At 40.8% G+C, this 26234-nt stretch overlaps 6 protein-coding genes across 7 annotated transcripts; 2 read left to right on the top strand and 4 right to left on the bottom strand.

Annotated features, from left to right (window-relative positions):
* The first annotated feature begins 474 nt into the window (after positions 1 to 474).
* Positions 475 to 2606, top strand: LOC120449565 (probable cytochrome P450 312a1). The gene is made up of 3 exons (XM_039632117.2): positions 475 to 1355; positions 1544 to 2103; positions 2180 to 2606. Exons 1-3 carry the CDS (start codon positions 727 to 729, stop codon positions 2521 to 2523), a joined length of 1533 nt encoding a protein of 510 aa, XP_039488051.1. The 5' UTR covers positions 475 to 726; the 3' UTR covers positions 2524 to 2606.
* Positions 2607 to 9613: 7007 nt separating this feature from the next.
* On the bottom strand, positions 9614 to 12197 carry LOC120447777 (neprilysin-4-like). Its single transcript, XM_039629330.1, has 2 exons — positions 12129 to 12197; positions 9614 to 11804 (listed from the first exon to the last, which is right to left on the bottom strand). Exons 1-2 carry the CDS (start codon positions 12195 to 12197, stop codon positions 9702 to 9704), a joined length of 2172 nt encoding a protein of 723 aa, XP_039485264.1. The 3' UTR covers positions 9614 to 9701.
* A 1896-nt stretch (positions 12198 to 14093) lies between these two features.
* Positions 14094 to 15211, top strand: LOC120449138. The gene is made up of 2 exons (XM_039631452.1): positions 14094 to 14686; positions 14743 to 15211. Exons 1-2 carry the CDS (start codon positions 14182 to 14184, stop codon positions 15099 to 15101), a joined length of 864 nt encoding a protein of 287 aa, XP_039487386.1. The 5' UTR covers positions 14094 to 14181; the 3' UTR covers positions 15102 to 15211.
* LOC120449137 lies at positions 15127 to 26144 on the bottom strand. Its single transcript, XM_039631451.2, has 2 exons — positions 26006 to 26144; positions 15127 to 16428 (listed from the first exon to the last, which is right to left on the bottom strand). Exon 2 carries the CDS (start codon positions 16393 to 16395, stop codon positions 15322 to 15324), a length of 1074 nt encoding a protein of 357 aa, XP_039487385.1. The 5' UTR covers positions 16396 to 16428; positions 26006 to 26144; the 3' UTR covers positions 15127 to 15321.
* On the bottom strand, positions 20811 to 22474 carry LOC120449136. The gene is made up of 3 exons (XM_039631450.2): positions 21973 to 22474; positions 21417 to 21873; positions 20811 to 21353 (listed from the first exon to the last, which is right to left on the bottom strand). The coding sequence occupies exons 1-3, from the start codon at positions 22302 to 22304 to the stop codon at positions 20937 to 20939; spliced, it is 1206 nt and encodes a 401-aa protein (XP_039487384.2). The 5' UTR covers positions 22305 to 22474; the 3' UTR covers positions 20811 to 20936.
* LOC120449135 lies at positions 22961 to 26140 on the bottom strand. Of its 2 annotated transcripts, XM_044006070.1 has the most exons (5): positions 26006 to 26140; positions 24235 to 24839; positions 23702 to 24158; positions 23242 to 23638; positions 22961 to 23185 (listed from the first exon to the last, which is right to left on the bottom strand). In XM_044006070.1, exons 2-5 carry the CDS (start codon positions 24663 to 24665, stop codon positions 23142 to 23144), a joined length of 1329 nt encoding a protein of 442 aa, XP_043862005.1. In that variant the 5' UTR covers positions 24666 to 24839; positions 26006 to 26140; the 3' UTR covers positions 22961 to 23141. The 2 variants fall into 2 exon arrangements, with proteins under 2 accessions (XP_043862005.1, XP_039487383.2); XM_039631449.2 differs by having other exon boundaries at positions 22961 to 23638.
* Positions 26145 to 26234: the final 90 nt, after the last annotated feature.

The following is a 26234-nucleotide window of genomic DNA, read 5'->3' on the forward strand; positions in this document are numbered from 1 at the left end:
AGTCACTTCAATTTCGCAGCCACATCGATTTGAATACGGATATAATATAATATATACATATTGGGGTGTACGAAATTCGTATAAATAAATATGCGCAGTGTTAATACCGCAGCCGACCCGACAGTTGCTCTTAATCGGCGCTTTGCACAATACTAAACCAGTGCAGAATATTTAAGATCGTTTAGTTTTTGCACTCGAAAAAAAGAGAACACCATAGAGTGATTATTAAAAATTGTCAAATGTGTATTAAGAGCATCGATTTTAGTACCGCGTATAGCTAATGTTTGTAGAGCCAAATTGATAAATTCTATTACTATTCAACTTTTGAAAGATATGATTGTGTATTGAAATAGGCTTGTGCCAAGTGAAATGTCATAAAATGCACATCGGTAATTGATAATATTTGGCGCTTTTAAGTGATAATCATGTAGGCCACACAACAAATGTTATTAAAAATCAAAAACGAAGCAGTAATCACGATGTTCTACTGAGAACGATAATTGACAACTTGTGAGAAACATGTCGCAGTACACTATTTTTTAAATTTATACACTGTGCCTCGATTCGGTTGGTTTTTTCTTGTGTAAATTCGCTTGTTCCCCAACTTTTATGACCCCCGGGTCCGGTGACCCCATAGTAACTGTCTGATCTTCGCGTCTGTGTTCCGCTTAAAACGCTTGATGCGACACCGCATCGAGGCAGTTGCTCTTTAGAACCTCCGTCGCAATGTTCTGGCTCGGATTCGGTTTGCTGTTGATCGCGTTGTCCCTATACCTGCTGTATGTCTACGAGCGGCAGACCAGAATCGACCGCCTCACCCACAATTGGCCAGCTCCCCCCGCCCTGCCCTTCATTGGCCATCTGCACATCCTGGCCAAGTTGGTGGGGCCGCATCCTCTGCGCCGGGCCACCGAAATGATTACCAACCATCTGAAGGATCACCGCGGAAAACTGTGGATGGGCACCAAGCTCTACCTCTTGGACTGCAATCCCAAGGATATCCAGGCACTGTGCAGTGCCCAGCAGCTGCTGCAGAAGACCAACGACTACAGGGTATTTGAGAACTGGCTCTGCGAGGGCCTCTTCACCAGTGGATTCGAGAAGTGGTCCCATCGCCGAAAGATCGTAATGCCGGCCTTTAACTACACCATGATCAAGCAGTTTGTTGCAGTCTTCGAGAAGCAGTCGAGGATTCTCCTCTCGAATGTCCAGAAATTTGCCGAATCCGGGGAGGAAATTGACTTCCTGCAACTGATCAGCTGCTTCACTCTGGACACTATTTGTGAAACGGCCCTCGGAGTCTCTGTGGGTTCGCAGTCGAACGCCAAATCGGACTACCTCGATGCTGTGAAATCGTAAGTAAATGTAGTCATACATTTTAGCACATTAATTAAAGAAAACAAACATTTAAGAAGATATAAAAGCGTTCAATAAAAATGGCATAACTAATTATAGATGGCTGATTGCATATTTGATAGATATTTAGAAGCTATATATTTAATAGTTATCAGAACTGATTTTACACATCTTCGTTTGCCTACAGAATCCTTGTGATCATCGATAAGCGACTGAAGAACATCTTCTACCGCAACGCGTTTATTTTCAAACACACCTCGCATTACAAGCGGGAACAGGAGCTGATTAAAACGCTTCACGGCTTCACAGAGGGCATTATCCAGAAACGAATGGATGAAATGAATGAGGATGCTGAGAATCGCAACTACCAGAGTAATGATGCGGAATTGGACGGCGTCAAGCGGACCCACTGCTTTCTGGACACCTTGCTAATGTCCACGGGTCCCGATGGCAAACCATTGTCGGTCAAGGATATTCGCGAGGAAGTGGACACCATCATATTTGGGGGCTTCGATCTCACGGCCACCACGCTCAACTTCTTCATGTACAACATGACGCTGCATCCGGAGCACCAGCAGCGATGTCGCGAGGAGGTGTGGTCCGTGTGCGGCAAGGACAAAAGTGAACCCATCACCATGGAACAGGTGCGGCAGCTGGAGTTCCTAGAGGCTTGCATCAAGGAAACGCTGCGGATGTATCCCTCAGGTCCACTCACTGCCAGAAAGGCCACAGCCAACTGCACAGTTAGTAAGTGCATTTTGATTTTAGCTCCTAGTTATATACTAATATCTTAATGGTTTACTTGTCCCCTTTTTGACTTTAGATGACTTCTTCATTCCGAAGGGCAGCGATGTAATCATTTCACCCATTTACATGGGCCGCTGCAAGGACTTCTTCCCGGATCCCATGGTCTTCAAGCCAGATCGCTGGGCGAGTGGAGCGGAGCCCAAAATCGAGGCCACCACCTTCGTACCCTTTATGACGGGGGCGCGGAGTTGCATGGGCCAGCGATACGCCATGGTGATGCTGAAAGTGGTGCTAGCCCACCTGCTGAGGAACTTCCTGTTCGAGCCCCTTGGCGAGCGACAGGTGAAGCTGAAGCTGAACTTTGTGATCACCCTTCATACCGTTGAACCCTATCTATGTAGAGCTAAACATCTAGATTGAGGCTAGCCAGCAGTTTTTCACTTAGCCAATACGTTTGTCAATAAAGTTAGGTAATAGTATGTATAATAGATACATGTAGCTTATGCCAGTCAATTGTGTATTTTCTGGGTTGTTATTTATAGTATGCTAACACACTGGCCAAAAGGACACATATTAAATGAATTTGTGGTTGCTTACTGCTGTGTTTTTAGTTTGATCATAAGTAATGCCTCCTTTAATAATTCAATCAAACAGATAGCACATTCGTGTTAAAGCATTTTTATCAGGCATTTCCAAAGGAAGTTTAATTTACGAAGACCTTTCCACTTCGAACTCATTATAAGCTCTCAGAAAAGACCCCTATCAATTGGTTTCACTTGGATCCTTTCAAAGCGCTTGCGTTTCATTGCGACGCAGAACATTTCCGTTTTTAATGATATATAAAAAAGAATTCTGTACGATTTGGAGTATTTTTTTGCCTGCTCGTTTTTATGCGATTTAAGCAGGGCGCGTTCGTCTAGAAAATAATTTCTGGCTGGCGTGGATTTTTATTGTGGCAACCGAGCAGCGGAAAATCAACAAACATTTCCTGGCGCTGTAATAAATAAAAATGCATAAAGCAGCCACCAAACCGTCGCCAGTCAGTCACTCGGTCTGCCATATCCTGCCTTATCCTGCCTTATCCTGGGTGAAATACACACACTCCCACTCCCACGGAGTTCCCATTATCCGCCGGCATCATCATCGAATTCCGGTGCAAATTATGAGCTTTGCCTGCTTATTATTGCGGCAGACACGGGGGCGCGGGATCAGGCGGAATATAAAATGCAATTTATTTAAATAAAAATCAAGTTTAATTCGCATTGTCGTAAATTTTTCCTTTATTTTTATACTCTTCAGCTCGTGCCGGGCATTGAATTTCACGCTTTTGTTAACAAGCGCATAAAAGTTTGTTCTATCTGCCAACTGATACTGATACGTTTCTGGCATTCAAACCGGCAGAAGGGGTTTGAACCTCGAACTTCGAAGACTGTTGAACTCGGTGGCTGATTGGTGGTGCGATTTCGGGGTGGGTTGCTTTTCATTTCTGCTTTATAGCAGACTGACACTGGAAAAGGAAGCGATTTCAGCCAATTTCCAAGCATTCCAAATCGATTTTAATCAATGAAGAAATTATACATGAATGAAGCTATTTCTGAACAGTAAATTAAGGAGTTACAGCAGAAAATCTTAAAGAGTTTGCTGCAATTAATTATTAAATATTATTTACAAAATGCCAAGTATTCATTTTGATAGCAAATGCATCATTTTATTGCCCAACATACCACATACATTAATTTCAAATGGCCAAGAGCTTATCTTTTGAAACATAAATTATTTTAAATGAAATAATCAATAAGCCAAATAAATGTCAGGTCAAAGCACTACAAAATAAATAAGTGGTTCACTGCACAAATTTCGATTATCTACATAATTTAAATGATTTTCCAGCTAAACCGGCTTTCGGTTTCGAACCTGGAATCTTTCATTTTAAAATATAATGCTTGTTGACGTCGAAACTGAATACATTTTTAACCGAATAACAAAGCCGAAAGCTTGTCAAGAAACGAGTGCAGTTGATAACGCACATTTATTGTCGTCCAGTTGAACTTTTATGACCACCCCCGCCACCTTAGGCCCTTTTAGAATCCATCTTGAAATTAAAATATGCGCCTAAGGAACGCGTTCCCAAAAATTTCGAGTGCTTGGCCAAAGTTTTACGATCGTTTTATTGGGTTTGCATTCGCGGAGGGGGCGGCTTTGGGCTTTAACCCTTCTGTTGGCACCCGCCATAACTTAATTATCCATATGAATCCTTCCAGGCTTTTATGGCGACCCAACCCCGCGGCTTTAATTATGATGAGTACTTGGTACTTGGTGTCTCTCCTTTTTAGTGTCAGCTGTCATATTTTTCTTTATCTTAATTCGCAGATCTTCACGGTGGCTTTCTCCGGGTGTCGTCGCCCATTAAGGCGATATGATTTCCAGGTCCATATCCTAATCCCGGTCCAGACTTGACGCAATGTTTTATTGCTGCTGACTGGGCGCAGTTTTCATTTACACAATTTTTATGTCCAGCATCTGTACATCGTGCATAAGTTTATGATGGCGCATAATTCACGGCGTGGCCATCGTCAATGTTTAATGCTCAAAAGGGCCCAAGGCGAGGGATCTTAATTATAATAAATTCGAAAGTAGGGGGGTGTTTGCAGTATACATTTTATTTTGGCCTGACTTGGAATTATTTAGCAAGTTTCAGGCACTTCGAATAAATATTATTGAGTATTGTATTAGTTTAATTAATTTTGCTTTAAACAATGACTGGTTTTTGGCTTTCTGGCTTTTTTGTTTAAAAAAGGGGGATAATTGTTTTATTTTAATTGATTCTCTGAGCTGATAAAGGTCAAGGCAACTTCTAAATACTTTTACTCGCTAAAAACTGTTTTATTTTTTGAAAGCATATAAAGTAAATAAGAAAGTGACTTTTACGACCAAATGTGGTTTTGCTTGCCGCTTTCCGGTTAATTCACATTTCTCATTGTTTCAAGTTAAGTAAACCAGTCGACGCCCCAAAATGAGAAAACAAATTAAACCCTCCGAATTGTGGTCGTTTGAGGTGAGCGATGGCCAAGTGATGTGTGATGGGGTTTTGGGGTTTGGGGTTTGGGGTTTGGGGTTTCCGGATTCCATGGGATGTGGTATTCCATAAGCTGGATGGGGAGTGGCGACTTTGAAGTAATCGGCACCGGTGACATTGCCCTACGGCTAAGCCTCATTTGTGGTTTAATTGTGTCGCCGGTCGGTCGGTCGGTCGGCTGCTGAAAGTCGATTATGTCAATATTGTCCTAGGTTTACGACGGCCCCACGGCTAATGGCTAATGGATGGTGCCCATTTGCTGCTGGATCCTCAGCCGGGGTTTGAGAATGCATATTTGCGATAAGCTGCAAGTTTGCGGCCAACTTGGCCGCAGCTCATATGCTAATTAGTGTGGCATACTTTAAGGCTCAGCAATAGGCATTAAATCGGAAAAGTTTCACGTTTACGACGTGAAATGGGGGCGGCGGCTTTCAAACGCCCATATGCGAACAATAGCGCCATAAAGTTACTGTGGAAATGCATAAAAATCCGTAGGAATACATTTACGAATCGAATTACAAGCGAGTTGCGAAAAAAAAGGGCAAGAAATAAAAGGAGTAGCTGTACTGCTACACATTAAAAACGCATAAAAATCGGCAAAATAAAACACTACAGCAGCCAAAACCGAACGAAAAAGCTACAAATAAAGTGGCTATGAACATAAAAATCTGGATGGCATTGCAGTTGTTCGAGGATAAGGAGGAGGCTCTTGCACAGAAGCCAATTGAAGCAATCAATTAAAATTGATCAACGAAATTGAATCACGTGTTACAATTTTCCGCATCCACTTACATCGAGCATGTGGATATGTAATAAAGTTACAATAAAATGCGAGGCCATTAAATTGTCTTGAGCTTAATGTTAATTTAAAGTGCTTTTGCGAAAATAACTTCAATCGCTGAGGATATCTATTTAGAGTTTTGGGATAAAAGTATGGGTAAATATTTACTCTTTACCTATACGATATATTGTGAATGTGTAATTAACATTGGTCAAATGAAGTTTAGAAAAAATACTAAAGGAAGTTTTACCTTTCTTTTATGTCATTCGGAAATTCCGAAAGAGAATTTGCCAAATGCAAAGCAGAATCGCAACCGTTTTGCTAATGTAATTAACCAGTCTGCAAGTAAATGCACAAAGGCAAGAAATTAGTAAGGAAATAGGGTAGAGAAAGAATGGTAATGGCTCGCCTAGAAAGGGGTAAGAAAATTACAAACTGTTGGTCCACAATGTCAACTTAAACTCTTTATGCACCGCCGGGAATAGGAAAAAAGCACCAAAATATAAGGAGCAACAGCAACAGCAGCTGTCTTGGTCAGAAGGTGGCTAATTACACTGCACGGCAAACAACGAAATGAAGCTGAAAAAAAGCGAATGGAAGGGAAAAATTAAATGCAGTCCCTCGGGGGGGCGGAATTTGTTTTGGTGAAGACATTAAACAGAAGCCAAGCCAGAAGCGGGAGAATTCCGGGCACGTAGGAGTCACAAAAAATAGTGATACAGAATTAATTAAAACAAAAATTGCTTAAGGAAATTGTATTTTATCTATATTATTGCAGATCCCGAGACAGGGGAAATTACGCAGCTTGTCAGCAGCACATGATGCGAAAACTCCAACCAGCCACAGAACAATAACAGAATTCAGAAACCAGAAAACAGAGAACAGAACCGGGCAAACTGGGCGAACTCATATTCAGTAAAGTTTTGTGTGTTTTGCATAAAGTTCTGTGGATCTGGAAACCAAACATTTATACATGGCAGCCACTTGAATGTAACAAGCCAAAGTTCAAAGCTCAAACTTTTGCCCGCACTTCAAACACCGAAGTAGCAACAATGTTGAGCCCCCCATATCAAATTTCCACGGATACGGATACGGATGCATGTGCATGTGGTGCCTTGAGTGTGGTCAGGGTGTGTGAAGTTGGACAAACGAAAAGTTTGGCCCGCATAAAAGCAAAGGTGCCAGTTCAATCCCCAGAATGCCAGGAAAATGCTTTTCTCTATCAAGCATTGTAAACTTTTTAAATTACAATATGGAGATTTTCCGTGTTTGCTTCACTTTATTTGTAATCCGTATTAGGTGAAGTTATTAGTAATCAATAATACCTTTTGCAGAGCTTCATTATGGAACCCGACATATGTCATCTATACAGCAGTTACCAAAAGGACATTCTTTTTTGTGTCTAAAAAAGGGTGTAAACCTCAAAGGAGCAATATTCAGATGGTGAATTACTAAAGAGTTTCAATCCGTCTAACGGACCGAAATTAATTTAATAGTGCCTAAGAGTATTCCATTTCGTAACCCTTAAATAACCGCAAAGTGTTTCAGTTTTTAAGCCCATTAGTCCTCTAATAAACCTGCGTTTGAAGATGAATAAGAACTGTAAACGTCCAAAAGCAGAATGTTAAAGAGTTGCCATTTTAATTACTCGCAAGGAATCGTACACAATTGGATAGAAAAGCCATTAGGACTAAAATATACCCCACTCTCGGTGGGGAACAAATAAAGATACAAATATAAATGCCAGACTCTGTCAGTCAGATTTCAAGCTCAACTAATGAGTGACCATGCATAAACAGAAAGCGAGGGGGAAAATGGGAATTCGGACTTAAGTCCATTGCCATGGACGAGCACCTTGCCGTGGGAGACGCTTGAATGTCTCAAGTCAAGCGGCTCCCTCGGCCAACACTTATTTTAATGAGAAATTCTAATTTCACCAATAACACAAAAGACATCCTGCAAAAATGCACAAACAAAAAAGGTAAATAAAGAAAGAAATGCGGCGAAAGATATTTCTGCTTTTCCCGGCAAGGAGCTGCCGTGATTGCTTTTCGCCACTCGTCCGTGACGAAAACAAAAGAGGCCGCTGTCTTTTCCCCTATCGGAAAAGGCGGAAAAGCCCCGAACGGAAAAAATACGAATTGCCTGCATAAAAATATCTTGAGTATTTGCTAGTCTGCAATTAAATGAGGGCTGGCTTCTCTGTTTCTCGTAGGAAAACGAGGCGACTGAGCTTAGCAATAATAATTACACTTTGGCTGAGTTTGGGGATATTGCTGAAGTGTTGCTGGGGCTAAAGTTCTTCTGATTCAGCTGGGAATGGGTAGTGAAAATGGATATGGGGATAGGGTAAGGGGATCTGGGCATCAGACAAGTCAGCACTCAGAACTGCCAGTAGAAGCAACATAAAGAGCGTATTAAATTGACAAAAATGCAAAACAGGAAATTAGGTATCAGCTTGTAAGAATGAGTTGAATAAATAAGTTAAAAATATGACATTTACAGAACTTACTACAAAATCAAAATTAAAGAAAAAGCACTTAACCACAACTATTAAATGCATTGTTGGCCATATCAATATAATTTGTTTTAACATCTTTTCCCTAAAACCAAGCAGGATTCACTCTTTCGTTGAATGATTCGAAGGAAGTCCAAGGATATACATTTAACTAATGCGCCACAAAAGAAACAGCTTGTATTGCAATGCAATGTGACCCCCGAAAAGGGGAGACATGCCAACACTCCCCTTCGGAATGTTCCCCAAATGAATGGAGCTGAACTTGGCCAAGTCGAATTACAGTGACAGTTAAGGTAACGCAACGCATGGCAATGTACATAAAATGACACTGAGTGTCAGTTTCAATTAAACATGTTGACAGCTGTAAAGACACGGCCTGAACTCAGGAGCCAGCCCAAATATGCACTCCCCCCAAATGGCGCAGAGATACGATTGTCTATGTCTGGGGTGGATTTCTGGCCCTTGGCCATTTCGATTTTAATACAAGAAATTCCTGGCATTGTCGCCTGGCCATAAAGAAGTCCAAGGGAATACGTCGAAGAAGCTGAACTCGTATGACATCTTTATCGGGCAGAAAGAAGAATTTTTGCTGAGATTTTCTGGTTGTTTTTAGACTACTTGAGACCATTCTATATTTTATGCATGCCTTGCTTGGAAATGGCTATCATTTTTTGACAGCAGCCAAAGAAACTGTATGCAGTTTTAAGTAATTTTATGTGTATTTGTTTTAATTTACATTCACAATGAACGATAAGACTTTCGTGCCAATTTTCTGCCTTGTCCTTTCCATCTTGATGCATTGACAACTTGTCAAACATTCTAATATCCTGTACAGCTTGTGTTGTGCATGGTGTCCTGATGTGAGCATTGTGGGGGAATTTGCTTTAATTAAACTGCATTCGTACATGATGCAAATAGAACGATTTTGCTGTTTGCATATTAATTCCAGTAATTCTAATTGAAGGCGACAGAAACCAAGATTCTCCACATTTTGCTATATACCATAATGGTTTTGCCATAAATATAACTTTTCCGATCAAGTTAACATGCCATTGTATATAGGCGCATTTAAATTTTATTTGTACAACATGAATATATGAATTCAAGTTAAGGTAAGGGATAAGATAATATAAGCATTATTCAAGTGCCCATCCTTCACAAAGTGAATAGTTAATAACAAATAAAATTGAAGTGGCACAACTTAGCTTTTTCTGTTACATTCCCTAGTAAATCATGCATTTCTCGCAGGGATTCATGGCAGATCCCGCTGGACAGTTGAACTCTTTGGAGAACTCCTTGAAGTTGGACAAGGTTCCAATGACACGGAACTTTCCAGGCGTGTGCTCGTCGACAGATACCAGCATGGACTTCGCAAGGGGATGCACATCGTTGCACCAGATCTGCGCAAAGCTGATGAAGAACAGCTGGTTGGCGGAGTATGGCAGCTTGGGCAGTGACTCCTTGGCCAGCAGCTGACTGACACTCGTGCCATTTGTCACTTGGGACTCGAACCACTTCCGGTAGGCTGCGTAGGCCAGCCTGGTTCCCCCATTGTCGGCAATATTTTCCGACTGCTCGGTGGTCTCCTTCAGCTGGATTCCATTGTACACATACCTGCCGTACTGCTTGGCGAAGCATTCATTTCGTTGCAAGAAGTTGCTGCTGGACTTCTCATCCCACCAATCCCTTATGTTTCCCTTGTCATCAACCTGTCGTCCTCTACCTTCGAATCCGTGGATTAACTCGTGACCAATTAGCGAGGCCAGGCTTCCAAACATAACCGCATTCGGATAGACCTCGGACCAAAGGTAGTAGGGCTGCAGCATGGCCACCGGAAGCTTGATGGCGTTCTGCAACAGGTCGTTGCTCGGACTAAAGCTTAACATTACTGCTGGTTCAGCCGGTTTCGCCGGCTGGTGAAGCAGTTGCCGCATTTGCTTGGCACGCAGCTGCAGCACCTGGCCCAAGTTCTCCACATAGTCTGCGCCCTGCAAATTGAGGTCCGCAAAGTCCTCGGTAAAGTTATGCTTAGAGTAGCTATTGACCTCCAGTGTCATGGAATCCAACTTAGCGATGGCAATATTTCGAGTGGATCGCTCCATCCAATCCAGCTCCGGACTGGATAGCAAGGCCTCCCTAAAGTTGGACTTCATTTGATGCCACATGTTTTCAATTTCTCTAGAGGATTGCTCGTTTTGGTATCGGCGGTAGAACATGTTGTCCAGATTCTTGGCGAAGTACTTCTTGGTGTAGTACGCACAGGGCTCTTGCATCGTCTCCGAAGACTTAGTTAATTTCAGTATAAACTCCCATATCAGACGGTAGAATATATAGTTGGCAACAGTGCGCTTTGGCGTACGCCTAATCACTTCGACCAAATTTCGCTGATAACGCCTATTGACTTCGTAGATCGGCTCGGAAATCTCCTCTCCCAAGCTCACGAATATGAATTGCTCTGCGTCGAAGGTGGAGGCATATCTCTCGCGCAATTCAGCGACAGTCAGAAGTTCGATCTGGTCTTTTGGGTCCTCGGGTTCTTCCTTGTCCTCAAGTCCATTGGCCAAGTCCACCTCGAAGTCAAACACTTCCTTAGCCGTTTTTATTGCCAACTCCATCTCAACACCTAATAATCGCTGCAAAATTAACTCGATTCTATCCAGATGAGTTTGACGGTAGAGGGCCATGTCGTTGTCCACATACATGGAACGGGTTTCCAGTGGGAAGTTCTGCTCACCTACGAAGATACTGTTTCTTTGGCTATTGACGACGTCCGTGCCCACTTCTACTCGTATAATGGACGCAATTCCGTATCGGTGGCCAATGCGAGCAGTAGTCTCCACCCAATCGAAATCGTCCTCCTGCCAGGAGGATCCCTCGAGCACCGGCATCGTTCCAAATTCGCCAATGATCTGCTTCAGCTTTTCCTTGTAGTTGAGCTTCTTAATCCGGAGGCAGGACTTGAAGAAGTGCTTCACCTGAATGTCCTCCGGAGTGTCGTGGGTATCGGTGGCTTTGTTGAGCATCTTCAGGATCTTCCGGTTGAGACCGTTGCGCAGAGTGTCTAGTAATCCAGAGATGCCCTGCTGCAAGTTCAAAGCCGAGTTGATGCGCTTGTAGTTGCCACAGGAGAATGCGTAGAAATCCGTGCACGGATCCGCCTTCTGGTCCATAAAGCTCTCGATCTCAGCAACTTTGGCTTGACGCAGTAGCTCCTTGATGTAGGGCGTGTCCTGGTTGAATGCATCCTCGTCTGTGGGGGCCGCTAGAACCAGCGCACTTAGGACGTGGCCAGCAATCAAAATGTAGAGCAATTTCATCGTCTTGTGCTTCGTTTGAAATGAAATATTTGAATAAACTATATGGTTAATCTATAGCCGAAAAAAGAATTGGCGAGCCTAGGCTAATCGCTTTATTGCTTCTTTCAGCTTAGAGGTGGTAACTAGACTTAGTTGGGGCTGAGCATAGTTCTTTACTTAGCTTTTTAATTTATTCCATAGCATATAATGGAAATTCTATCGACTTTAATAAAATGCAAAGCACAGCAATTAACCGTTAGTACTAGTTTCTGACGGCATTAAGTGCCCTTAGCATTGCACCCAGTTATAACACCATGACGTGAACTGTATTCCAATCACGCACTCCCCTCTAACTTGGGATTGGAGCATGGGACACACGACCGAGTGGGTGATAAGAAAGAGCTGGAACAGCGCTTCCGCCATGTGCAGCACTGAAAATAATTTCAAGCCTACATTATTATATAGCAAATTAACCTATTGGCGTGACAGCTCAACCTTAAAAATATAAAATATGTCATGGAAACATATTGAAACGGTGAATAAAATAGGCAAAGATACATGGTTACAAGTACAAATCGGGCCAGCGGGTGAATTCAGATATCTCTCAGTGCAGTTTAATCTCAATTCTAGTCGCAGAGAGTGGGTCCGAGAGGGTTCAGTCGCTCTCGGAGTGTTCGCTATGGAGAACGTTGGTTGCTGTTGCTCCAGCTGGTGGGAAGTGGTCGAGGTCACCTGCTAACAGGTCAGCCTGCCACTGACCTGCGCATCCAGGAGCGTCTACGTCCGGCGACTGATGCGTGTATCCAAGTCCGCCGAGATGAGCAGCTATATGCTGCAGGACGCGGATGCAAGCGACAACTTCTACGACTTCAGCTGCGGAAATTGGCCCCAGATCAATCCCGCCACATTTCCCGTCGTATCCGGGATAAGGGCGTTAGAGTGGGCGTGGCAAAGTTTTTCTTCAAGTTAGATTAGATTAGAAATTTACAAGACTAATACAAAAATGCACAAATATCAAATCATTGGCAACTATTATAGTTCCTGAGATCTCGACGTTCATACGGACAGATCGACTCGGCTATTGATCCTGATCAAGAATATATATACTTTATGTAATCGGAAAGGCTACTTTTTGACTCTTACATACTTTACAACGAGTCTAGTATACCCGTTAACTCAACGAGTAGCGGGTATAAAAATTGGACTGTTAAACAGGATTAGGGGTAATATCTAAAAGTCTTGTTTTTTGGCAGGAGTAAAAGTTAAATGCTTATATTCATACTTACCTGTTTTAAAATAAAATTTAAAATATAATTTACATCGTTCTAAAAACGTTTATTAAAAAACGTAAGTCGTTCCTTAAACCCTAAGCCGAGCCCTCAAAACCTTTAGATACTTGAACAAATCATTTCAATTACTCCGATTTTAACATTCTTCTCTACCCTCCCTAAACTCATTTTTTCCGGAAACTTGAGGGTGGAAAGTTAAACCACTCGATGTCATTTTGACGCCAGTGGCCCAGCGACTTTTTCCAGTATTTGCCCAAAATATTAGCGTAATGCCTTTGACAAATCAATCGGCAAGCGATTGACTTGGGAGACAGAAGGCTGAGTGCCATTAACCACACCCTCAATGGGCGTTGGTCACACCTCGTGCCAAAATTATTTGCCCAGATTGCTCCGGGAATTGGAATAAAAGACCTTGTTGACGGTTCGGATCAAACGCGAACAAAGCTGTGACAAAGAGATCTTGAAAAGCGTTCTGTTTGACTTAACTGTGCGACCACAGTAATCGGTAATTTTCAAAAACATGATCTGCCTATGGTATGAGTAATAAAATATGAAGCTGAACTTGTTGAATTAAATTGTGTATCTGCAATAACCCCTTTTAGAAACTCAAGCGAAAAACATACGAATTTAGTAGACATAAAATGTCATTTTAAAACCGATGACGGAAATTGGTAACAGGTGCTTAAAAGGGTTAACAGGTTAAAAGTCTTGGATTGGTTCTTGAAATACATCTCGTATTATATAACATACTAAATATAGAAGTTCCTCGACTATCAGATTTCCATATGAATCTTACAGTTAAGATATAATATAGTTTTTGGCAGCTTGCGTCCCTAGAATCTGCATGCAAAATTCTAAACTTTCATACGGACGGACAGACAAACGGACACGGCATCCTATATAGACTCGGCTAGTAATTCTGATCAAGAATAAATATATTTTATACTTTCCTTCTACCTAATAGATGCCTTTTAATGGATCTAGTTCTCTACGAGTAACGGGTATAAAGACTAAATCCAATCTAGTATTTCAATACTTTACTGTCGTTTCAGTCGTATCCAAGTTTTTTACTTTCCATATTTTCTCAGTACTAAAAGTCTTAAAATATCTATTATAATATGGCCACAGATCCGAGCCCTGTTCCAGTTTCTGCATCCGATATGGAAATAGGCGAAAATAAATTCAACTTCATATGCGAGGGAATAACTAAGCTGATCCTGTGGCGCAACTGGAAAAAGTCGATGCTTGTGTTCGTAATCCTGCAGGCCTTAACTTATGATCTTTTTTCTGAGTCTGCTCTATTTGTGGTGAGCGTATGGGCTTTGACTATCATGGTCATATCGATGGGGTACCGTTTTTTCGTTCGGTGCCTTCGTCTGATTAAAAGAACCGACATGCAGAAACATAGCTATCTGAATTATCTTGACACAGACTTAATGTTCTCCGTGGAGCTATCTAACGAACAATGTGTCCTGTTTTTAACCAAAACTGTTGGGTTCATAAATAATCTACGGGATGTATTAATACTAAAGAGCTTTTGGGAATCATTCAAGTTGTTCGGTGTACTCCTCTTAATTGTCATGCTTGGAAAGAGGATTAACTATTTTATTGTTTGCCAATTGGGTAAGTCTATCTTTAACAAATAAAAACAAAAATTAAAAAAATCATTCAACTATCAGGGCTGTTTCTGCTATTTACAATTCCCAAATTGTGTGAGATGAAACAACGTTTTTCCAAATTTCGAAGACTTTCTAAATGTAATAAGCAACATCAAATTAGCAAAGTAAACACTTCCGAAACCAAGGATGCATTAGACACGAAATCCTTAAATGAGTGCGACGAGGAAACTAAAAGCCGAATCGAAAAGCAGCCGGAGGAAATGGAGCTCCCACTCGATTCTGAAACCTCCAAGGAATCCCAGGATGCGGTTGATGATCTTAAAACCTTTCAAGTAAGGGAAGAAATATGCAGTGATGATTTCGAGCGACTTGCCGTTTCCTGGTCGGACGAAGAGACATTGACTGATCAAACAAATTAATAAAAGACGAACTCCTTCATACAACTTATTTTTATATATTAATTTTCAAGCGTTTGGATAAATTAAATTTTTAGGAGCTGGGGCACTGAGCCGAGCTAGAGCAAAATAAATTCCCTGAGAAATGTTCGTACTTTTCATATTTCTTAGTAACAAACGATGATGTAGATATGCGCTTTAGAAATATACATGATTACTTATTCAAATAGGGAGATACTTGAATCTAACCCGAACTACTGCTTTCGTCGCCATCGTTCACAAATTCAAAGGCCCTTCTCGACCGAAAAGCGCGATAGGGTCCTTGTTTCGCCTGTCCTGCTTGGAATTCACCCGTAATCCTTGGTAAAACTGCATCACTCTTAGGTGAATGGTTTGCCTTGAAGACCTTTAGGAATGTCGGAATGGGCGGCACAATGCCAACAGTATGAAACTGGACAATCCCCTGGATGTGTTGAGGTCGCAGGAGGCTGCATAGCTGACGAAGATGCATCCTGGTCGGAGTCGGCGTCCACTTCAGTTCTTTTATATCCAGGGAAACCACCTTTTGATAGGGATTAAAATCCGTCGGGCAACAGCTGACGAACATCTTTGGTACATAACTTTCGTCGCGAAAACGATCCAGATCGGTGCTAAGGCACTCGTAGTTCTTTGCCATGTGTTCGCCTAGATGAATATGCCCGCGGAGAGTCGTGTGTGCCAATCTCCAGAAGAGTTCCTCGAAGCCAAATTTTGGCACTTTCAGATGCACCACGCTCTGGCCATTCCTTGCTCTGTGCTCCTCTATGAAATGTGCCATCTCATCGAAATCTATGTGCTCAAACGGCAAATTTACGGAGGAGAGATTCAGATATAGCTGCTCGATTCCCTGGACGATCCAAGAGTTAAAGACGGAGTTGCACAGTAGACGACCAAGATTATCCAGTCTCATGGCCGAGTAGCAGTACAGCAGCCTGCTATCCTGCATCCGCCGGATAAGCAAAATGAGGCTGTGCCCCAGATGACTTCCAGAGCATAGCATGCCCTCCAGACGTTTCCCGTCCTTAAGCAGCAGTGCAAAGGGCTGACCCTCTTCCACCACATGGAAGTCCTGCTCCACAACGTTCGCTTTACGGGCTTGCAGATACTGAAGCAGCTGGTTGGCCAGTGGCCGAGTGGTGTACATCCGACAGAATCGGCGGGGCAACAGCTTGAGCTGCTCATCCACATTGCACAAGGTCGTGAGAAACACCTTGCAATGGGCATCGTACAGCTTGGGAATCACGTCGAAGTGCAGATCAGGGTGATCCTTGGGTCGCATGTTGATATAGGCAATTCAAAATTCAAAAGTGGGCTGTAAATAGAGTAATATACTAAATTAGAAAGAATACTAAACATTGAATAAATCAGATAAAATAATTAGCAGTATTCATATGAAACTGGCCTAGTCATTTCTTTAAATATGCTTATACATAAGTAGATTAAGTTTGAAATAGTATCTTTCCTGAGTTTCGCTTAAAGAAATGCATGTTCTTGTTCACGCAGTAACTTTCTTGTATTATATATTTTCTGGAACTTTAATCCACACTACTTTTATTATATTACCAAGACATGACGTAGTGAATCGAGGTTGAGGGATAAGGGCAACTGCACTATGAATAATTTTTGTTACCCATTTTAAGAGACGACGCTGCACTTTTATGGGTCAACAAATTTTCCGCCTGAACTAGCTCAGACCGAAAGTGTCATAAAACCTTACCCGTTTGGAAAGAGACCATTTTATCGATTGCCGTATTCAAATCCTATGCAAAATGACATTAAAAATGTTATTGAAAGTGCCGAAACCACACCGCCCATAAAAGTTGTCTCAGCTCCCATGTAAAGTCTCCGCTCGAGGTAATTAGTTTTTGGCCCATGGCTGTGCTGAAGCCATAAAAGTTAGCTGACATCGACCGCTTTTCAGAAAATGTCATTAGAATTTTATCTAAAATAGCGCAGGATTTCTTTCCTTTTACGCAAAAAAAAAAAGAGATTTGTCAAATTGCAAAAGCTATTCACAGTCATTTTATATCAGGAAAATTTGTATGATGAAACGGTTATACATTTATTTAAGTTAGTTAAGCTTTTTTGGTTATATCCAGTTCAAAATTAGTAAATAGTGGCAATGATTATAATAATAATAAAATTCTTATTTTGCCAGGACAAAATAGGATACATCTAACATATAAGTTTAGAAATTTATAGACAAATGGATCGACACGCTCCGATAGACTAGACTATTGATCATTAATGGAGAATGAATATATTTTATAGGGTCGGAACCACTTCCTTCTGTCCGTTACATACTTTTCAAGGAATCTAGTATACCCTTTTACTCTACGAGTAACGTAAAAGGTAAAAAGTTGACTGAATCACTTTTCGATAAAAAAGTATAATTACTTAGTAATCAAATATGAAGCATTCACTAAAAGTTTAAAATTATACACATGCGAAGCCCGGCGGAATTGTCAATTCCAAACAGATATTCCATTTCAAAAGTGTTTCTACAAAATGACGAAAAGCCTCATGTAATCAAAGTAATGATGGCCAATAAATAATTTGCCACACACAATGGACCAAAAAGACTGAAAGTACTTAGTTGCAGGACTAGAAACAGGACCTGTCACACGCTGCCACAAAGAATTTACATATGAATACTTGGGTATCTGAGGGATTTAATCACATATAGTCCCACCCCTTCTGGCATGGAATGTGAAAAATTGTGGAGGACACATGTGATTACGGCGTTTGTGGGGTTGGCCAATGACTAATGATGCTTTCATTTATCTTTAAACCGTTGCCGTGAAAGTGTTAATCCTTGGAGTTTCCATATACAAACCTTTCTTTGGATGCCATGTGCGCATATAATTACTCGCATAGCTGGAAAAGCTTTTGTCATCACTTTGAAATTATTTAAATTTGGCTTCGAAATGACTAACTGACTAATCGCAAACTCGCAGACATCGTTGATAAATGAGCCACTGATGAGTGGCGCTGAGAAAAAGCCCAAGCTAAATGAAAAATGATCGCCATTTAAATGATTGCTTTAGCTTTTTTGGTCGCAAATAGGGGATGTGGTCCTCCTAAGATTTCGGCTGATAATTATAAGGGATTTGCATAGGTAATTTTACGCTCTCCCGGGCTGAAGTTACCAAGTCATTGAGTCTCAATATGAAGTTGTGGGAGGCTTTGCAATTATGGGGAGCAAGAAATATATTTCTTGAAATTGTAATAAAGTATTGTATATAAGAAAAAGTATACAACCCAAATAATAAACTTTATAATAATAAAAAAAAACATAACAATATTATATAATCTTCTACTTCTTCTTCTACTTCTCAAAGCTGCAGTATTCAGATAATTTTATATAATCATTTGCTAGTTTAAGCTTATACAAAATATTTCCTGAAGAATAAGAACAGAAATCCAGTAGATCCTTTAATGTGTCTAATTGATACTGCCAACCATTAAGCTAAGTAAAAAAGAAACAAAATGTTTGGGGAGCAACTCAAATTGTGAACGGAAAGGCCCACAGAGATTTGCCAAATGAAAGATTTATGGTGTGCCAAGGAAAACATTTGTGTTTATATTTCAGTGTTGGTTTTCGGTTTTCGCCTTTCCACTCCCCTCGAAATAAGGGATATGTGGAGTTTGCGGCGGAGGATGTGCCAAAGTTCATTAATTATGATTGGAGACAGTTGTACAATTAATAAACGAAGCGAAGCGACCATTTTCCCGGATTGCGGTGGACTTCCTTGGATTGGAACTTTTGGGAAAAGGAGGAGAAAAATCGGGCGGAATTCCGAGTTTCGTTTTCGGCTTTTTCTCTCTATTTGCTTGGGCTGAGATTATGATCGGACTGTGATTTATGGTTGCCTGTGCAAATTTATTGCTTTTAATTGTTTTGCCCCACAATTTCGCAAGCAAGAGCCATACGCCGGGTAGTTGGCAGCTAATTGATAAAAGTTTCTTGAGTTATTCAGGCACAACATTAAAAGGAAAGTGGTGAGGGTGTCGAGGATGCAAAGATTAAAGCACATTAAAGTTTTGGGACAATCCTATTGTATTTCTAGATAGGGTTTGCTAAGGTTCTAGTTATTATTCAGATTGTAATGAATCAAATGGGTTTATAGTTACAAGACTCGTCCTAAAATCAATACCTCACTCACATCCTCGAACTTGCTGTGTTATTTTTGAGCATCCCCCATAGAATCTTAATTTGCACATCGTTTTTTGGGTGCATTTCGGTTTCGAATGCAACTTCTCGTCTGCAGACGTGCGTGGTGGGGAGTATTGGCCTCCCAGGGCCTCGAGGCATTAATTGCATTCTGCAGCATCGCATTGCACTTTCAATTAGTTGCAAATGCCTTGCCCGAAAGTCGCAGACTCTGAATCAAAGCCCCTTTCCCCTGTCCATGGTAACAGGAAACGGAAGTTAAGTGCTGAGGCGAGGCGTTAAGTAAATGCAACCCCAGATGAAAGCAAAGGAAGCAACTTCTACCATGACACTGGAGAAACACACACATTAATTGATAGGTGACGAAGGGGGCTGGGACTTCGTTCTTGGGGGTTGACTCTGCTGCAACTTTAGGCCACTGACCAGCTCCAGAAAGTTGACCCCTTCGAGTTGCTGGAATACTGCAGTCACTTGCTCGAAGCCATTTCCTTGACCAAATTGGGGAATGAGGAATGGGGAATGGGGAAATACGGCGGCAAGTTACCTGTCTCTAATGCATTTCAAAATTGATTTATGAGTTTCTTTCGACTGGTTGGCAGCCTTAGACAGATTTCTGTTTGCTTTTGGGCCTTCGTGTTTGTTTTCCATGTTAATTAAGCTTTACATTTTACCCATGGGGATTCGAAAGTGGTAAAAGCTGGGGAGAAGTGGTAATTGACCGACAGTTGAAACGATTTATGTAATTCAAAGGCTTATGCATTGCGTTATAGATAAAAAAATTATGCTAACCCTTTTTAAGGAAATCTATTGCTAGGCTATTATATTTTAAAATATAATTTACTAAGGTATGTGCTTATGTAAACACAAAGAATACTCTGTTTGCCACGATAAATAAATTCCTGCAAAGGTTTCCCTTTTCAAAGTCTAGCTTATAATAGCTTAAGTTGACTGCTTTTGAACAATAGCAATAAATCGCTTTATAAACACTCGAAAGAAGCACATGAGTGTTCGAAGTTACATCGGCGTCAAATGCACTTTGGACACCACGCTCCTTCACGATATTCCTCCTTGATTTTGGTTCTATATGCTCCCCGATGCGCTTCGCTTGGCTTCAGTTGGAGCCGAGTTGGCTTACACTTGGCAGCTGACAACTTTCTAAGAATAACTGCAGGCGATTTGCATATTTAGCTGCAAGGAGGTGGATCGGAATGGAGGTGAGAACTTTATCGCTCTTAGTGCAGCCAGCCGAGGCACATGCATCACACACTCACACTCGTAAATCTTGGCCAGAAACTTTGGCAGACAACAAATGTATTTATAAAGAGCAACACTCGAGTTGTGTTTCTTCCCTCATGCAAAAAGTTGGTTGTAAATAGAGTGGGATGGGGCTACCCCCATGAATCAATAATATAGATATGGTAATGAAGAAATAAAAATTTTAATCAAACATCGTTTAAAAACAACATATTCACTTTTTGATTGAATAAAGCAAGACATGAATTTGCTTAGTTTAATATTAATACTTATTTTCACTGTGGTTTTTAAAAAGGTCAAGAACTAATTCAAGGAACCGCTTATCATAGCAAATACTGACAAGACAAATTATTATTACAGGAAACAACTTCAAGAAATAAAAAGGATCTTTTTTAGGGGGTTTCTAGTATACCCTCCTCATCCAACATAGGCAGAGTGGCCTTTATGGTCTGACGCACTCGTTCGCTGTCAAATAATTGGTGGCGCTTTTTTAACATAGCTTCCGAATCTAAGAAGGTGTGAACCCCGAAGTCGACACTTGCCTCAAGAGAAGCACAACATATGGGCAGTTCACAAACTACGGTGTAATAACCATAAAACAAACACCGTTGCATCTCATCCTTTAATTGGCCAAAAGTGGGCAGTGTGTCTTTGTAGCCGCAATGTCGCAATGTTTCCAGAAGGTTGTCAAAATAGTGCTTCAGGAGCTCATCTTGACTGTTTTGCAGTAACTCAGGCATTAGGCTGGTGTAAAAAAGAAAATACAAGTCAATGGCCGGACTGCCCCAGAAGCAGTTCTGGAAGTCCACCTAAAAAGGGAAAAATAAAGTTAAAAATGTTTTGGAAGCCTATTTTGGTTTATTTGTACTCACAAGTGTTGCTGTCTTGTTAACTGAATCAAACATTATGTTATTTAACCAGGGATCGCCATGGATAACTGCATTTAACGATGACTGCTTTGGATCAACGACATCTCGCATCCTTTGCGTATATGCGACTGGCACTTGAGCCTTAATTTTTCTTGATATCTCTGGCAGTTCATCGGCAAAAGATCCTGCGGCATATTCGACGCCATCCAATACAAGAGCCTGGGCGAAGCGATCAGTAAATCCATTGGCATAATGAGAAGGGTCAAGCCTTTGCACCAATTCCGGTTGGTTCTGATTCAAAACTATGGAGGCACCGTGGAACTGAGCCAGCTTCCTTACGCAAATCTTGGCCTCCTCCAGGTTTAAGCCTTGACGCCGATCAAAGGATCTGTATCCCAGGGCGCCCAGATCCTCCAGGATGTAGAGCTCTTTTTCAGGAGATATCTCGACCAGCAAGCAGCTTTAATCAAAAGTATAAGCGTTACTTGGCTTTTCCACACCAAAGTTACCAAAGAAGGAGAATTTCTTCAGATTCTTTTGGGAAAACTGTTGAACTTACTCTGCGCTCAGCTTGTGCTCGCCAATCTCCGTTGGCGCTCCTTCGAGAATGGCTGACATGGCTGGCAGAAGTAGCTCGAACATATCCTTCTCGTTTGTGCCCAGCGCAGCGGCGGCGGGCAGCAGATCCTTGAGAATGTATTTCCCTGATTCTAGAGCGCCGCCGTGACACCGGCGAAAGTCCAATGCCACCCGGTAGATGACGCTGCAAAAGTTCTCGCCCTCTTGGCTCACCGCCTTGATGTGAAAGTTCTCCACGCGAAGCATTTCACAACCGTAAGCTTTGGCCAAAGCTTTCTCGAAATATTCCGCACTGTAGTTTTCCCGCTCCATAGCTATACGACTTTTCTGAGGAAACCTCGCCAACCGACTGAACTCACGTATGGTGCACTAGTTGCGAAATTATCTCGGGGTTCCCTCTGAATTACAACTAGCATATCAGGAGGCTTTGTGGTTATCACTGCACACATGATCGCACAGAAAACAATTTAGTCTTCACTTCAGATTTCTCACACCATGTACATTTCATCATTGATGAAATGGATTCATTCACTTATTTAATAGTCACATGTAATATTTAATATAAAATTTGGTTATAATAATAATGTAAATATAATGTAAATATGCTTAGGTTTTGCAATTCAAAACCTGATTTGAGCTCTTTATAAAGAGAAAAGATACCGATATAATAAAATAAAGCCGTAGATTTCGTTCTTTGAATAAATAGGCAATTTTGGAAGAAAAATAATTTTTTTGTAAATATAATTTCATAAAATTATTATTTATCCCATGAAGAAACTTATCCGAGTGTAGATCTAGAGAACATTGCGTTGTGGAATTAAATAATAAAACGTTTGTTTTGGTGAGCACAGCCCAAACAAAGCGGAATTATATGTGGTTCGACTGAACCACTTGATAAAATTATAAATTACAAAAATTAGTTAAGTGAAGCCCTTGGGGTCCAATCTGTTAAGGTTGTCAAAACAAATTTTGTGTTCTACAAATTTATTCGTGGAAAATATAGTGACTTCTTAACGACTAGCAAGTAAAGAAGATGTAAAGATAATAATTACAATAATAAGGCAAGACATCAAAATGTTTAGCTTAAAGTGTTTGTAAGAATGCTATTTGCTTTTTTTAAGTGATGTTTAAAAAAATTCGAAAAACTAATTAAAAAAACCGCTTTCCATAGGAAATACTGACAAGACCAAACACTGTAATAAAATAACAAGGTATAAAAAGGAGCTTCTTTAGGGGGTTTCTAATATACCCTCCCGATCCAGCATAGGCAGAGTGGCCTTTATGGTCTGACGCACTCGTTCGCTGGCGAATAATTGGTGGCGCTTTTTTAACATAGCTTCCGAGTCTACAATGGTGTGAATCCCGAAATCAACACTTGCTTCTGGGGAAGCACAACATATGGGCAGTTCACAAACTACGGTGTAATAACCATAAAACAAACACCGTTGCATCTCATCCTTTAATTGGCCAAAAGTGGGCAGTGTGTCCTTAAAGCCGCAATGCCGCAATGTTTCCAGAAGGTTGTCAAAATAGTGCTTCAGGAGCTCATCTTGATTGTTTTGCAGTAATTCAGGCTTTAGGCTGGTGTAAAAAAGAAAATACAGGTCAATGGCCGGACTGCCCCAGAAGCAGTTCTGGAAGTCCACCTAAAAGTGGAACAATAAAGTTTAAAATATGTTGGATGTTTATTATCGATTATTTGTACTCACAAGTGTTGCCTTCTTATTGACTGAATCAAACATTATGTTATTTATCCAGGGGTCGCCATGGATAACTGCATTAAACGATGACTGCTTTGGATCAACAACATCTCGGATCCTTTGCGTATATGCGACTGGCACTTGAGCCTTCATTTTCCTTGATATTTCTGGCAGTTCATCGGCAAACACTTCTGCGGCATATTCGACTCCCCCCAACATAATAGCCTGGGCTAAGCGATCATTCAATCCATTGGCATACTGAGAAGGTGCAAGCCTTTGCACCAATTCAGGTTGGTTCTGATTCAAAACCATGGAGGCACCGTGAAACTGAGCCAGTTTCCTTACGCAAATCTTAGCTTCTTCCAGGCTTAAGCCTTGACGGCGGTCAATGGATCCGTATCCCAGGCCGCCCAGATCCTCCAGGATGTAGAGCTCTTTTCCAGCAGATATCTCGATTAACAAACAGCTTCAATAATAAGAGTGAGTACACTTTAATCGGCTTTTCAACACCCACAGTTTTTTGGGAAAACTGTTGAACTTACTCTGCGCTCAGCTTGTGCTCGCCAATCTCCGTTGGCGCTCCTTCGAGAATGGCTGACATGGCTGGCAGAAGTAGCTCGAACATATCCTTCTCGTTTGTGCCCAGCGCAGCGGCGGCGGGCAGCAGATCCTTGAGAATGTATTTCCCTGATTCTAGAGCGCCGCCGGGACACCGGCGAAAGTCCAATGCCACCCGGTAGATGACGCTGCAAAAGTTCTCGCCCTCTTGGCTCACCGCCTTGATGTGAAAGTTCTCCACGCGAAGCATTTCACAACCGTAAGCTTTGGCCAAAGCTTTCTCGAAATATTCCGCACTGTAGTTTTCCCGCTCCATAGTTATACGACTTTTCTGAGGAAACCTCGCGAACCGACTGAACTCACAAACGGTGCACACATTATCTTGGGGTTCCCTCTTAATTACATTGCATATCATATAACTTTGTCTTTATCACTGCATGCACGATCAGCACAGAAAACAATTTAGTCTTCACTTCAGTTTTCTCACCTCTTGTACATTTCAACATTGATGAAATGGTTTCATTCACTTACATATTTAATAGTCACATGTAATATATTATATGAAATTAGGTTTTAACCTGTAAAAATGCTTGAGTTTTTCAATTCAAGACGCAATTTGAGCGTTTTTAAAGAGAAAAGATACCGTTTTGGATATAAAATGAATAAAAAAATATTATTTTCTGAAAATGTAATATAATAAAAATATGATATATCCCGTGATATAGAAACTTTTCTATGTATAGATTCAGAGAACATTGCTTTGCGGAATGAAATAATATTAATTTGATAAAAACACCCCAAATAAAGTGGAATTTTATGTGGTTCGACATAAAATTATAATTTACAAAAATTAGTTAAGTGGAGCCCTTAGGGCCACTCGGTTAAGATAGTCAAAACAAATTTTGCACACGGGGATGAATTGCTTCATAAGCCGACTTGTTTTGGACTTTGTTCAACTACATGGAACATATTCAAGATATGCTACTAGAAAAGTTATGATATCGTTGATAAAGATTATCTCACGGAAAAGTTTTCAAGATCACATTCCAAGCTCACTGAATTTGTGTTCTACAAATTAATTCGTTGAAAATATAGTGACTACTTAAGTACTTAGATGTTATTCTGAAGTAAGGATGATGTAAAGAAAATAACGGTAAAGGAACAAAAAATGATTTAAGATAAACAAGTGCTTAAAACATTTTTTTTCTCATAAGCTTCTTTTTGTTAGTCTTGTAAATTTCTCTCGAGTTGCCAAAAATATTTTTGCCACGCCCATTCTAGCGCCCACAAAAAACGGCCAAAAACTGTCAAAGTTAAATTTTCTCCTTCCACTAGTTGAGTAAGGGGTATCAGATAGTCTGGGACTCGAATATTGCGTTCTCCTTTGTTTCGAATAAAATTGGCGAGGGATCGTACTACATATGTACATACATATATGTATCGTACATCATACGTTCATATACATATGTATGTAAATATTGGTACATCAACATATGTTCCTCTGTGACACCCCTTACTTCCCCACCCCTTCTCAACAAAGCAATGTTAAATACATATGCAAGATCGGAAAAACATACTTTCCATGATGTTCAGTTTCATGATCGATTTATAATTATATCTTATACTTATAAGGATATATATATAGAGAGAGATAGAGATATTATTAGAGAATGTAATTTAATTGTGTTTTTGCACCAACCTTTGTAATTTTTAATTAATCAACAGATATAGGCATTTGTATTGAATCACACTTACCACAGTAATTTCCAGTTGTTTAGATGTTTTAATCAGAATACATTCTTTTATGCACGATATACACAGGTTTGAAATATTACAATATAATAAATATTTCTAAAATTAAGAAAAGCATCGCGCTTACAAACTAGTTCCGCGCGAACTGAACTGGTTAAATTGAGCAAAATCAGCTGATTTATACAGTTTCTTCGGAACGATAGGTTGAACCATCTATTGCTATCGATTTCTT

Source organism: Drosophila santomea, chromosome 3L, assembly GCF_016746245.2.
Source record: "Drosophila santomea strain STO CAGO 1482 chromosome 3L, Prin_Dsan_1.1, whole genome shotgun sequence".
Classification (NCBI taxonomy): Eukaryota; Metazoa; Arthropoda; class Insecta; order Diptera; family Drosophilidae; genus Drosophila; species Drosophila santomea.